The following is a 13819-nucleotide window of genomic DNA, read 5'->3' on the forward strand; positions in this document are numbered from 1 at the left end:
CATGGATTTATGTAGAGGTAAGATGACATTTTCTGTCATATTTTCAATCCCTTTCTTAATGATTCCCAACATTCTGTTAGCTTTTTTGACTGCTGCTGCACATTGAGTGGATGTTTTCAGAGAACTATCCGCAATGACTCCAAGATCTTTCTTGAGTGGCAACAGCTAATTTAGACTCCACATTGTGTAGGTACAGTTGGGATTATGTTTTCCAATGTGCATTACTTTGCATTTATCAGCATTGAATTTCATCTGCCATTCTGTTGCCCAGTCACCCAGTTTTGTGCAATCGTTTGTAACTCTTCACAGTCTGCTTTGGACTTCAATATCTTGAGTAATTTTGCATCACCTGCAAATTTTGCCACCTCACTGTTTACCCTTTTTCCAGATCATTTATGAATATGTTGAACAGCACTGGTCCCAGTACAAATCCCTGGGGAACTTCACTACTTATCTCTCCCCATTCTGAAAACTGACTATTTATTCCTACCCTTTGTCTTCTGTCTTTTAACCAGCCACTGATTCATGAGTGGACCTTCCGTGTTATCCCGTGACTGCTTGTATGATATTCTGGTCGTCCTCTGTTTTGGCCAGACCTCCCAACTTTGTGACATCCGCAAATTTTATTAGCGCACTCCCACTTGTGCGCCAAGGTCATAAATGAAAATGTTAAATAAGATAAGTCGCAAGACCAGTCCCTGAGGAATCTCTTAAGTTATTTCACTAATAACCTCCCACCAGCCTGACAATTTACTTGCAGGTTGACCTGGCCTCCCCTTTTCTTATCCATCTTTCTATACTCATATTAATCCCCATCTTCTCCAATTTAACTAATAGTTTCCTGTGTGAAAATGTATCAGATGCTTTACTGAAATCCAGGTAGATTAAATCTACTGCATTTCCTTTGTCTAGAAAATCAGTTTTCTCAAAGAACAAGATCAGGATGTTCTGGCACAATCTACCTTTTGTACAACTGTGGAGTATTTTATCCCAATTACCATTTACTTCTATGTCCTTAACTACTCTCTCTTTAAAAATGTGTTCTAAGATCTTGCATACAACTGAGGTCAAACTAACAGGCCTGCAGTTTCCCAGATCACATTTTTTCCCTCTTTCTTAAACGTAGGTACTATATTTTCAATTCTCCAGTCATAGGGTGCAACCTCCATGTTTACAGATTCATTAAAAATCCTTGCTACTGGGCTCACAATTTCATGTGTCAGTACCTTAAATATTCTTGGATAGAGAATATCCAGGCTCCCCAGTTTGGTCTTATTAAGCTGATTGAGTTTGACTTCCATCTCGGTTGTGGCAATTTCTGCTTCCATGTCCTTGTTCCCATTGGCCACGCTCCCATTCCCCCAGGCTGCTCATTACCCTTATTAAAAACTGAGGCAAAAGTGATCCCTCCCGTTGGCTCAAAAGCAAGCATTTGAACTAACAAGCCAGCCAGTAATCATACCATCAACTGATCTGTCATTTCCATGGTCTTGTCCAAAGTGTGCAGCTCATTCAGAGCCTGCTGCGCTCGGCTGCTGCTGCCCATGGCTGAAGCTTGCTGGAAGTTGACCTGAATGGCATCCATTAGGAAGCTCAGCATATCCAACACCAGAGGAGCAAAGGAGAAGTTGGCCTATGAGAAACAGATGTGCCAAGTAAAGCACAAGACATACCCATGAAATCTCCATAGCAGCAGCATTTCACAGGCAAGATAAGCCTTTGAAAAGCAGTTACAGCACCACTATCCTAATAGACAACTGAGAATCAGGTAACTTGTCTAACTACCAGTACAGCCCACTCCACAACCGCTCTGTACCAAACTCGACTGTTTCTTACCGGCATTAGACACAAAAATCCAGTGTTAACTCTCAACACAGAACATAGTCCCTGCACCAATTCTGTACTGGCATAACACTAAATCAAAATGGTAAAAGTCTCTTAAGTTAGAAGCACTGACTACTGCAAAGACAGCTTTATTCTAGGAGAACAAAGAATCCTGAAGAACTACACAGAGGGATCCTGATTGTTGAATGAGATTTTAACGTGACAACAATACCTGGGATTGCAATTCCTCTCGACAGCCCTCAACATTTCGACACAGGCTGCTCTTCTTGGGTTTCTCTTCATCAGGGCCCTTCCCATCATTGATGGTGACCTTGGATTTATCTGCCGGGGAGCTGCTTGCATGGCGGATGACACTCTCAGGCACTCTGGGCTCACTTTGGAATGCAGACTCCTTCATGGTAGAGCTGATGCCACTGCTGGGAGTTCTTTTCACCAAAGCCTGGGAAAGACAAAGCAATATTGAGGGCCCAATGCAGTTTCCATTTAAGTCAATGACAAAACTCCCAGTGATTTCAATTGGAGCAAAATTAAATTCCTCAAAGTACATTTTCAGAGAGATAAGACAGCAATAACCCTGTACCATGCATGTCACTTTCCTTTTAGACATTGTATTAGACAGGAAGTAACATTGCTGGCAGCTGGTGGGAAACATCAAAAGAGCAGAGATCTGGTAAGTGGGCAACATGAAGTTGACCTACAAACCACAAGTCAGTTATGTAGGTGCAAAGTCTTAATTAGTATTAACAGATCTGCCAATAGAGATCCTCTTGGTGAAGGGGGTGAAATCATTAAGTAGAAAGCTTCAAATTACAGGGCAGTGAAGAAGCTTATTCTAAAGTAGACCCCTCCCATATACTGATGACAAAATAACTATTGTGCAATATAAGACTTTGCAAAGCCAAACTTAGGCAACCTGTAATAGTTGCAGGACAGTTTAAATTTAGCCATGAAGATCCTTTACCAGGCAACTGCCATCTTCCTTCGCTCCACAGTCACAGAAGAATGAACCATATTTGGCGTAAGAAATCTCATGGTCCTTGTGACAAACTTTAGCACAAACCGTGCAAACACCAACCCCATCCACCATCTTACAAGTGTGACAGTGATACCTGTACAAAAGAAACCAGAGAGGTTAGAAATTATAGCCCCTCCGATTTAGCATACCATCTCTTCCCCAATTCTGAATGGCCAGAAAGACCAGGCTGATATTCTGTATATAGGAAAACCTGGAGGGCTCTTACCAGTGTTGGTTCATGAATTCTTTCTGTGTGATGGTGAAGGTGCACAGCTTGTTACAGAGAGAATCTTCATCCTGTTTAGGAAGGAAGATCATTTGGTCAGTGCATTACATATCTACCTACCTACCATGGAGCCATCACTTGATACAAAAGAAACACATTCTCTGACAAATTCACATTTGAAAACAGTGAGTTTTAGCATCATCTAAAGCAGTAGGCACCAAACAAAATCACTTCATTTTACATCCAAGAAATATTGAACAATAATTAAAAGATATTGTGGCCTGAATTTAAAGGAATGAATTACTGATGGCAGCTTTAATATTAAAGAGACATCTAAAAGCCTATCCCAGTTAAATTGTGTATTAATGTAACAGCCAGAGAACCAGCTATTCAAGACCAGCAACATCTTACTCAACATTTCTGCTCCATCTTCAGCTCATCTCTGCTTGCTTTACTGACAAAGGTAAAGACTTTTTTGTCAACACTGAAAAACTAATCTATCTACACAAGATAGAGCTGGATTCTCTTCTGTCTTATGTCAGCTACGTTCTAAACTGCAAAATCTTTATTACTGACAATGATTTAAGAGACAGAGGGCACAGATGGGCTTTCAGATCCCAGGTTAAGATTGTCCAACATGAAATCATACTGTTTATAAATCAAATCACAATATTTTTCTACATTTGATCTGGAAGCTGCACATATAAATATAGAAGACTATTGTGACTCTCACCACTAATCTACATCATAAGATTACAGGATTGTCACTCTGGAGCCTAGAATAACTGTTGAGTCAATGTGAAGCAATGGAAACAGCTACAAGCATGGTGTAGAACTCTTCTGATTAAGAATATCACAAGGTCCAATCATCACTGGGATTCATGGTCTGTCACTCTCCAATCTTTAAGATCTGAGACATTTTGAACTTTACAGATTACACTCGTGAGGTGTACAGCTACAGTAAGGCATGTACCTATGCCATGAGTGCTAGAACCCTGTGATATCAGAGGTAACTCAAACAATCACAACCCGTACTCTACAGCTAATTTGCATGCAACAATTTAATTGGGTGTATAAGGGAGACTGTGGAGATGATGGATTACTTAGGCCAGCTGCCACAACCACGCAACAGCATCAGCTTTCAGCTACTAGTTGCGAACATCACACCACGAGAACTTACCGAGTCTTCAGCTTGAGAATCTTCCTCTTCCACTGCCAGCTCTTCCACCCAATCTGAATCCACCTCAATAGCCCGTTCCTCTCCATCAACGGACAGATGACTGGGTCCTTGGCCGCTGGTTTGGCTCAGAGCATTAGTGACATCAGCCAGATAAGACACAATGTGACATGTACACTCCAGTATAGTAACATGCTGCAAGCAAAAGTTTAATATGAAAAAAAGAGAAGGAATACTTAAGTCATCCTGCAGTCTAAAAAGCTAACTATGCTAGGAGCCATTAGGAAAGGGAATTGATAAGGCAGAAAATATCCTAATGCCTCTCAATAAATCCATGGTATGCCCACACCTTGAGTACTGTGTGCAGATGTGGTCGTCCCATCTCAAAAGAGATATACTGGAATTGGAAAAGGTTCAGAAAAGGGCAACAAAAATTATTAGAGGTATGGAACACCTTCCTTTTGAGGAGAGGTTAATGAGCTTGGAACTTTTCAGCTTGGAAAAGAGACGACTAAGGGGAGATATGATAGAGGTCTACAAAACCATGTCTGGTGTAGAGAAAGTAAATAAGGAAGTGTTTACTCCTCATAACACCAGAACTAGGGGGTCACCAAATGAAATTAATAGGCAGCAGGTTTAAAAACAAACAAAAGGAAGTATTTCTTTACACAACGCACAGCCAGCTTGTGGAACTCCTTACCAGAGGATGTTGTGAAGGCCAAGACTATAGCAAGGTTCAACAAAGAAAAAGAAAAATCAGATACTGTACATGCATGGAGGATAGGCCCATCAATGGCTATTAGCCAGGATGGGCAGGGATGGTGTCCCTAGCCTCTGTTTGCCAGAAGCTCGGATTGGGCAACAGGGGATGGATAACTTGATGATTACCTGTTCTGTTCTTTCCCTAACACTTATACCGGTATAACTTTTCTGATGCAGACCAGGGCTCAGACTAAACACTGAGGACTGAGAACTGACTATGTTTCTTACCTTTCCATGCATGACATTAGAATTCATTTTTTCTATAACGTTCTTTTGAGACAGGTATTTCTTGCTATAGGAAAAAGGAAAGTTAAAAAAAAGATAGTTATAGAAACAGCTCTTAAAAGTTATCAATTTAATCCTCACTGATGACGATCCCAAGTATTTAGTTTGTTAATGATTTGCGTAATGCTGTTGTAAAACTAAGGTAGTGGCCACTAAATCAACGAGAGGAAAAGCTAAGGATCTCCATGGTTCCAATACAAATCTCCACAAAGATACTTATCCCAACTACCACAAATTCCAACAGGTGGCATTCTGAACTATGAGGCAACCACACAGCAGCCCACATGCTCTCCCCTCTCCCTTATCAAACTCCCAAGAAGTAAGTCCAACGCATGAAGATAATCAACCACCAACACAGGTCTCATTTTTCTTACCATCTGCCCAGCCAATCGACTGCAGCACTGTGAAGCTGGAGATGTCCAGCACCTTGCCCAGCACTGGCCAGAGTTGCCATCACAACCATGAGCTCAGGGAAGCCTGTTCCATCACCATTGGCCAACATTTCCGTTGCCATTGGTATAAGGGTACTCAGCAGAACAGTGCACACGCCTTCTCCGACTTGGCTAATCAACAAGAAAGTAAGTTTGAGATGCATTAAATCACCCATCTACACCAGTTTAAGCTGAACTTTCCTGAGGGTTATCTCAGCAGTATATTAGTCCGCACCAGACGGGTGCAAATTCTAGCATGGACTAGTGTGTCGCGCACTAACTGCCCCATATGGGCCCTGCTGGCATACAATAAAAGTTCCCTAGGGTATGTTAATGTAGTCCTGTTTCAAATACTACTACATTAATATACACTAGAGAACAACAGCAAGACAATGGCTTTACAGCATGAGAGATCAGCAGTATTTAATAGACTAGAAGGTGTCTATGGAATATGTATTTTATCAATAGTATATAATGTAAGTCACATAAGATTGTTCTCTACCTGTTTTCCCGAACAATATATGTTGTCAGAAGTTGCAGCAGCTGCCTGTTCTCTTGAACAACATCCAATTGATCTGAATCTTTAGGTGGTGACATGGTCATCCTGGTTAACCAGGCCTGTAGGCGTACAGGCTCAACACAGGCCAACTGGGCCAAGGAGCCACATAGTCGCAACAGACTGGGGTTAGGGCTCTTCTCAGCTAGGAGACAGAATGATCAGTGGTTGATATTGTGGCTGTAAATTGAACAGGCCTGATGACAATTTTCCTTCTACTATTAAAAGGAAAATTCACTGGATTCCCTCAAGGGCATGCAACTGGAGACTGTTACTATCATCATCACCATCATCCTAATTCTGTCCCTCCATTCGTTCCCCCCAGACACTTATTCTCTCTCTCTCTCATACATTGAGGGTAACTAAATCAAGCATGACATAAAAGTGAATTGTGTAATTTTCCAGCTTGTGGTCATCTCTAGCTGTTCATATGCATATTGAAGATATTGCCAGACGGTCCCCTTGTGCCTGCTCCTCCAGAGAGCTGAACAGTCTGCTTAGCAAACATTCACCTTCAAAAGAGGGATTGCTGAAATACTAGTTAACTCAGAATAAGCTTTTACTACACACTGAAAGGGCAAATAATTAAGGGGAAATGTGCACAGAGGGAGGCTGTCAGGGGAGGGACAGTGACAGAACTGAAAACTGAAGCTAGAGAGGCGGAGGGGACAGAAGACAAAAACAAAACACAAAAGGTGACTGGGAATGAGTACACGTAGTCTTCAGTATCTCCCCACAATTTTTCTTTCAAGCATTTTCATACTGTAGGTCAATTTATGTAGAACAAAAAAATGTTAAATGGACATCAAAGTTCTGATGCGGAGATTAAACACAGTCACTTACTCAACTGGAAGAGTTTGGTGAAGAATTTCAGAACCCGGTTACAGAATTTAGCTGAGAGATTTTCATTGGCTGTTGCCATCATGATCTGGACCAGTTCTCCACTAATTGAGTGAGAGAAAACAAATCATCAGGTCAAACCTTTCAAAAATGCACTCACCTCTTTTCTTCACTGTTCTTTATATCAATCTTAGATGCCAGGGCAGAAACTGTTCATATGCTGCAGAGTACTTTGGGGGAGTGGGGGAGGAAACAGACACCTAAACAAGACAAAACTCTGAAGCTTGCACCCAGCACAGTAAGGATGGAGCACTGCAGGCAGCTACCTTCCATTCTTAGTTTCACCAGAAAAGAATAACAAAAACCATGTTAATGGGTTGTCCATGAAGAAGCCAAGCAATTACACTCCAAAGGGAAATATCTAACAAGTGCCAACACTACTTCCCTTCAATGTTTATTAGAGCCACAGAGTCCTGCTGTAGTCAGTCAGCTTAAAATTAAGGCTATGTAACAGAAGAGCCTTGTTAAAAAAATGATTGCAGCTGTTTGGTTGAAGCAATTTCAGCCTGCTGGTAAAATCATCACATCTTTTTCCCATTGTCCTCTCCTCCACTCTCTGAGGTACTAACTCATGGTTAGCAGCACTACATTAACGTGTTTTTGCAATCTGGCTGTATACAATACTTTCAGAGCAGTGACATCAGAGCCTTAGCTCCAAATTCAGAAGGGTATGCAAACCTCAGGAGCTCACAGATCATGAGCAATCTGGAGACAAACCAGGGTTCTGTCACAAAAGGGCCAAAGCTGATTTCAACATCTTTTGTCGTCATCTTCTTGCTCACTCTATTCTCATGTATCATCTCCCATCCCAACAGTGCACACAAAGCCAACTCCCCCATCACGCTACTTTAGCTTGGGCTGAACACACGAAGTAGAGAGCATGTAAAGGATGTCAATCAACTTTGCAACTGTAATTAATTCTCCCCCAGTTCACCTCTTCCTACACTCTTGCTGTGCTCTGCTGTTTCACATCCGCACTACCTTGTCTTCATACTCCAAGACAGGAAAAAGGCATCCTTCAGGAGATCAAGCCAATGCTATCTGGGGGTAGCATTGAGAGAACAGGTGCTACTTTACAAGTAGAACTGACAGGCAAATTAATACAGCCTCTCTCAAAAGGTTCTTTATGCTGCCTCTAACAAAACGGATGGATCCAAAGACTCACAAAACCAGTCACTGAAATGATGACTAATTGAACATTTTATCTGCCGTGTCAAAGCAGAACTCTCTCTCTCACCTGGGAATCTTGTCACACCTACAAAATCCCACATCTCTCCAAAGGGCAACATGTTCCTTGTGCATATTATATGAACTCTGCATTTTCCTGTACAGAAGCAACAGCATTCCACAAATGCTAAGTATGACAAGACAAGCAATAATAGAGGAGAAAAGCAGTCCTTAGAATGCAATATTCCATCACCTCACCTCTCTGAGAAGAATTCCTCCATGGCTTTCCGGGCCTGGCTGCTCTCCAGCTGCTTCTCCAGATGCTGCAAACACTCCTCCAAAATAGACTCATCTAGGCCACTGTGGATCAAAGATTAAGTATAAAGAAGAGTGCACGTCCTGCTCAGTCTTACGTGTTTATTATCTGTCACATATAGAATCAGAAACTATATGTGACAATGATTGTCTGAAAATTTATAAATGAAGTCAAAAGTTGATTAAGCCTAAATTGATCACACCTCAGTTTCCCACTTTACAATAGGCATCCCTAGGTGGGCTAAACTCCAAGATGTCTTATTGTCACATTTGGTGTTGCAATCCTAAGACTCCGGGTACTAACAAGGCACAGATGGTTGAAGGGAGGCCCTAGCCAGGGCATTGGAAAATATCCAGATAAGAAAGTAGGCTCTCAGAATGGAGCACTACAAGTTTATAATCTCCTTTGGGGAGGGGGATTTCATAGAAAAATCTTAGCCAAGGAAGAACCTTGGGACATGGTTCAAGAGACCTTTGAGAGTAATGTAGTAAACAACAAGAAATATAAAAACTTCCATAAAAAGGAAGTGTGTATTGAAGAATTATATGTAATGGTCTTGTGTCTGCAGGACACAAAAGGGGTTAAGAAATCCTGCAAACAGTTAAAAACGTAGACTAAAGAGGCTGCAGACCATGGCCAAGTGACAGTCTCAGAATCAGAACAAACTTGCAAACAGTTAACTTTGCAGAGGGCACTAACACACTCACCCCATCCACCCCTCTGGGAAAAGGATGATTCAGATGCTTACTGGAAAAGAGAGAGAGTGCAACTTCATGGATTCACAAAGCACCGGTAATCTATAAAGGAACTGTGGGTTGTTGCATTTAAATAAGTGATGTGAAAATTTAAATGAGTTATAAGTAACCTGCTGAGTTAATTTGTTTTGCTGTTTTAACTCGTTTTATATATTATATAACATACACTGTATGTTCTGTGCCACGTGACCTTTTTAAAAATTTTATTTTTGTTTTAACTTATTTTGGGTTTTATTTTTGTTGCGACAAAAATTAAGTTTGTGCATAATTATAATACACACACACACTTTCGTCATCAGACACTACTGATTCCAAAGTTTCTTCCTTGTGTTATCTGGAAATACATCCTGTAGCAAATATTCCTACATTGGATGCAAAAGCTAAGGACGTTTTCATTCTCTAACAAGAAGTGTAGTAGATACTCTGAGTTTCTTCCATCCACAGGGAATCAATGTTAAAAAGATTAAATATCATTTTGCAAAATGTTTTTAGTCTCTTGTTTAGTTGGTAACAGTACCTGTTCTCCAAGGTTATTATGCCTGTTGACTTACAGAGGGAGAATGAGAAGGGAAAAGCCTTATATCTGTCTGGTTCGCAGTGAGAAAGCTGGCATTAACCAGCCTAATTTAATAGCCAGATGCAAACAAACAATAAGGAAAAATTTACCAAGTGATTCTGATTAGCACCTCTAGCCTTAATCTCATGCTTCCTGTACAACCCCTATTTGTCTAGTAACAGCCACAAATTATTCATGTTCAAATATTCAACACTGATGAGTCCTCAGCTGGAGTACTATGTCCAATTCTGGATGCAACGAGTCAGGAAAGATGGGGGCAAACTGGACAGAGTCCAGAGGAGAGCAACAAAAATGATAAGAAGTTTAGAAAACCTGACCTATGAGGAAAGCTTAAAAAAACTGGGCATGTTTAGATGGGGGACGGACGGACCAGATAACAGTCTTCAAATACATTAAGATCAACTATAAGGAGGACAGTGATCAGAAGTAGTAATGGGCTTGATCTGCAAGAAGGGAGATTTAGATTAGATACTAGGGGAAAAAAATAACTAAGGGTAGGTAAGCTCTGGAAGAGGCTTCCACAGCAAGTTGTGTAATCATCGTCATTGGAGGTTTTTAAGAACAGGTTGAACAAACACGTCAGTAATGGTCTAGGTTTACCTCTACACCCCCTTTCACTGAGGCAGGACTCAATGACATCTCAAGTTCCCTTCCAGCTCTACATTTCTATGATTCTATGTGATTCAACACTCAATTCAAGTAGATCATCAAATCCACACTGCTTGTTTAGATAGATATTTCACTATTTAAAGTTTTTGTAACTTGGATAAAATGTTGTTAGGTTTTAATCAAACTAAATTAGCTTATTCTTTTCTGTACTATGCTATTATGTGGCCTTTCCATAGCACAAATAAAAACACTGATGAACAAATGGATCAGGATAATCCTGTCCATCTGGCTTGGCAATTCACACAATGAAGGGACACATTGTACATGATCTGATACCTATTGGGGTCGGAGTGATTAGCCAGTATGTTATAACATCCTGTGATCAACTTCTCATAGACACGAGCCAGAAATTCATCAGACTCCGCAGGGCCCAGGATCCTTTCTAGGGAGTTGCTGCTGATCTCTGCCACACTCTCCATGCTGGTCTCCAACAGAAGGGGCAACAAGGTATGAATAACCTGTGGTGGGTTCAGTTCATCTGACCAGCTTGAAGGGAGAAGAGAAACAGCAAAAATATTTCCATTAGTACACCAGTAAAAGATCTACACAATGAAATAGCTTAGCAGGCACAGAGCTGGGAAATTGATCTAGATGGAAGACTAGGTACATGTTAAGTCCAAAGCCCTTTTCAAATAGTTGGGTATAATTCAGTTGCCCTGACTATCTATCCTCTCTGAACAAAACAGTTCTCCTCACCAAAACTATCTTTGAGCCACTATGGTATATAAATTCCTGTAATGTTTTCCTAGGTAGTCACTGCATCATTTAGTATGTCCTCTAGACAATGGGGCAGTATCAGAACCCTGTTCTGTGCTTTGGGATATCTAGAGAATAAAAGTCACCACAGAAGAACTGTTTCTGTTGTTCTCCTTTCCAGTTATGCATTAATATTTCTAAGAGGACACACCTGGTGATCACAATCTAAAAAGCAATCCACACTGCTTCCATTGTTTTCCCCATTTTGTGGGACGTGTGTTTATTCCGTGCCCCCATTCTGCAAGAAGGGGCTAAGAATTCCCTCTAGGGTGAAGTCTGGCTTCTAGAGATCCAATGCCAAGTGAGTGTTACTTTTCACTCACGTACAGTTCCTGGTCTCAAATTCAGAAAAACAGCGTCCTTTACCCAACTTTTTTCCTCATAAACAGGAATGGTCAGTTGCAAGTCATGTTTAAAAGAACAGGCAAAACCAAACGCAACAAAAAAAATGTTCACTTACACGATGAGGTCCCCAGTGAGTCTAACCAAGGAGAGGAGGGTATGTTTTAAGGAAGCTGCGAGGGGTAGAGTCTGGCTACAGAGTGTGCCCAGATGGGCAGCCTGAACAGCACTGATGTAGCTCTCTGCTGGGATTGTGTCATTCGCAAAGGCATTGCGCTAAAAAGAATCAGAACACATGTTCAGGATGAATACCTACCACAGAAAGCATAATCTGGTGCCTAAAAAAGGAGCATATGTGAGTAAACACAGTGTGTTATGGCTGAAGTTCACCATTTGGATTTTTAAAACCTCCACATTGTTGCCCTAATAGCTGCAAGGTGGTGGAATTACAGTCTGCAGAAGTTGACAGTTCAGCCTATGGTTACCATCATCTAAATAGGGATGTGACACCCATGGAGACTTTACACACTAACATGCAATCCTCCATATTGAACTAAGCAGTAGGGCTGTTCTGATGGTGAACTGGAACTTTCTAATTTCCACTGGCCAAACCTCTATATTAAAAGGGAAGGATGCAGTAAATCTGCTCCCTTTGTAGGAAAATTTGCAGCTGTTGGTTGTGCAAAATTTGGATACCTTTGCAACAGCAGATGATGACTCATGTCTAGCATGAGAAAGACTACTTCCCTCCTGCCATATGTTTAGCTGTTACAGTTTAATGGAAGTTAAACAAAAAAATATAGTAGACAACTTTCCCACCAATTTACATACTTAGGGGCTATTTCAAGGCCCTTATATAGGACTGGACTCACCCATGATCCAATGTTTGGAAACTCATTAGTATGAATGTTGTTCCAAGATTCACACAAAGCCTGCACTGCTGATGGCAAGTTCTGTACAAGCGTTGGGCCTGCAACCAAATGAGAGAGTAAAAATAAGGAATTCACAGGGGCTGACAGGGAAGCTGGAATTCAGTAAGGCCCTCTTTAAAAAAGCCAGAATACTTCCAACTGAATTAGGTAAGTTAGCTATCCAGTTTCCCATCAAAGTTAGGTTTATCTGAACTGTCATTCTGGTGGTGAGGCTCGTTTCACACTCTTCTACAATAAGATAACTGCTCTTAAGAAAATAAAGCCTGCATTACCCTCCACAGCCTTGGGCAACTCGTCATGCAGCAGACAGTTCCTCCATTGAAAAGGTGTTATTTCAACAGTATTAACGTGTCAAAATGCTTTAATCAAGTGATTAACCAACAACAATCCCTCCTGTGAGGAATTCTGAAAGTTTCACTTGCTACACAGTATGCAGCCTATCCATTCAAGCAATGAGAATCCATGGAAATTCAAAGGACAGCTATGCCAGCAGAGTGGCAACACAGCTGCAAAGCCATTTTAATGCTGGCTGGACTTAAGCTAGTTATTGTTTTCATGATTTCCCCCCACACTGCTGCACTACAACCACTTCTGAATCCAGAGGTGCAAGTACCTGACTGAACTACACAGCATCAGTACCCCCGTCTTTGAGGTGATGGTTGGGGGGCAGCAGGGGCGTGAACCTTTTGCCAGCACAGCTTTGAAGCTGAACCTTTACAATATTGTATCAAAAGTCTCCCCTGAACAAATTTAGGAACACAGATAAACGCCACAAGAGCCTTACCCAGAGTATTTGATTTGCAGCGGCTCGATCCAATAGCCAGGACAGCAGCATATCCCCGAAGCTTCTCTTCAGAAGGTTTGTTCTCAGCGGACCCCTCTTCAGAGAGGCTCTGCAGTAAGTAAGATCTGTGTTGGGGGTGGAAAGGACTCATTTCAGGGGACAGCTCTGCATTTCAGAACTAACATGCCAATACAGTAACAGACGGGAAGGCAAACTTCAAGAACCAACTCTCTAAATTGTTATCCCGTAAATCCTACAATACCATTCCACGAGTTCTGGGCTTTTAAGCTCCTTTAAGCCACTTACCAATAGAAGTGGCTGCTC

General features: G+C 41.4%; 1 protein-coding gene across 4 annotated transcripts in view; it reads right to left on the reverse strand.

Moving 5' to 3' along the window:
* The window catches only part of UBR4 (ubiquitin protein ligase E3 component n-recognin 4), a 113987-nt gene that overhangs the window by 74764 nt on the left and 25404 nt on the right, over positions 1-13819 (reverse strand). For all 4 annotated transcript variants that reach the window (XM_077837267.1, XM_077837264.1, XM_077837265.1 and 1 more), the window contains exons 26-39: positions 13496-13620; positions 12652-12749; positions 11898-12055; positions 10958-11167; positions 8623-8724; positions 7141-7241; positions 6244-6442; positions 5685-5873; positions 5254-5317; positions 4267-4458; positions 3087-3157; positions 2807-2954; positions 2057-2284; positions 1463-1633 (exon numbers count right to left, since the gene is read on the reverse strand). In XM_077837267.1, the coding sequence (XP_077693393.1) occupies positions 1463-1633; positions 2057-2284; positions 2807-2954; positions 3087-3157; positions 4267-4458; positions 5254-5317; positions 5685-5873; positions 6244-6442; positions 7141-7241; positions 8623-8724; positions 10958-11167; positions 11898-12055; positions 12652-12749; positions 13496-13620 (2056 nt within the window). The remainder of the gene's footprint in view (positions 1-1462; positions 1634-2056; positions 2285-2806; positions 2955-3086; positions 3158-4266; positions 4459-5253; positions 5318-5684; positions 5874-6243; positions 6443-7140; positions 7242-8622; positions 8725-10957; positions 11168-11897; positions 12056-12651; positions 12750-13495; positions 13621-13819) is intronic.

Source organism: Eretmochelys imbricata, chromosome 18 (assembly GCF_965152235.1).
Source record: "Eretmochelys imbricata isolate rEreImb1 chromosome 18, rEreImb1.hap1, whole genome shotgun sequence".
Taxonomy (NCBI): domain Eukaryota; kingdom Metazoa; phylum Chordata; order Testudines; family Cheloniidae; genus Eretmochelys; species Eretmochelys imbricata.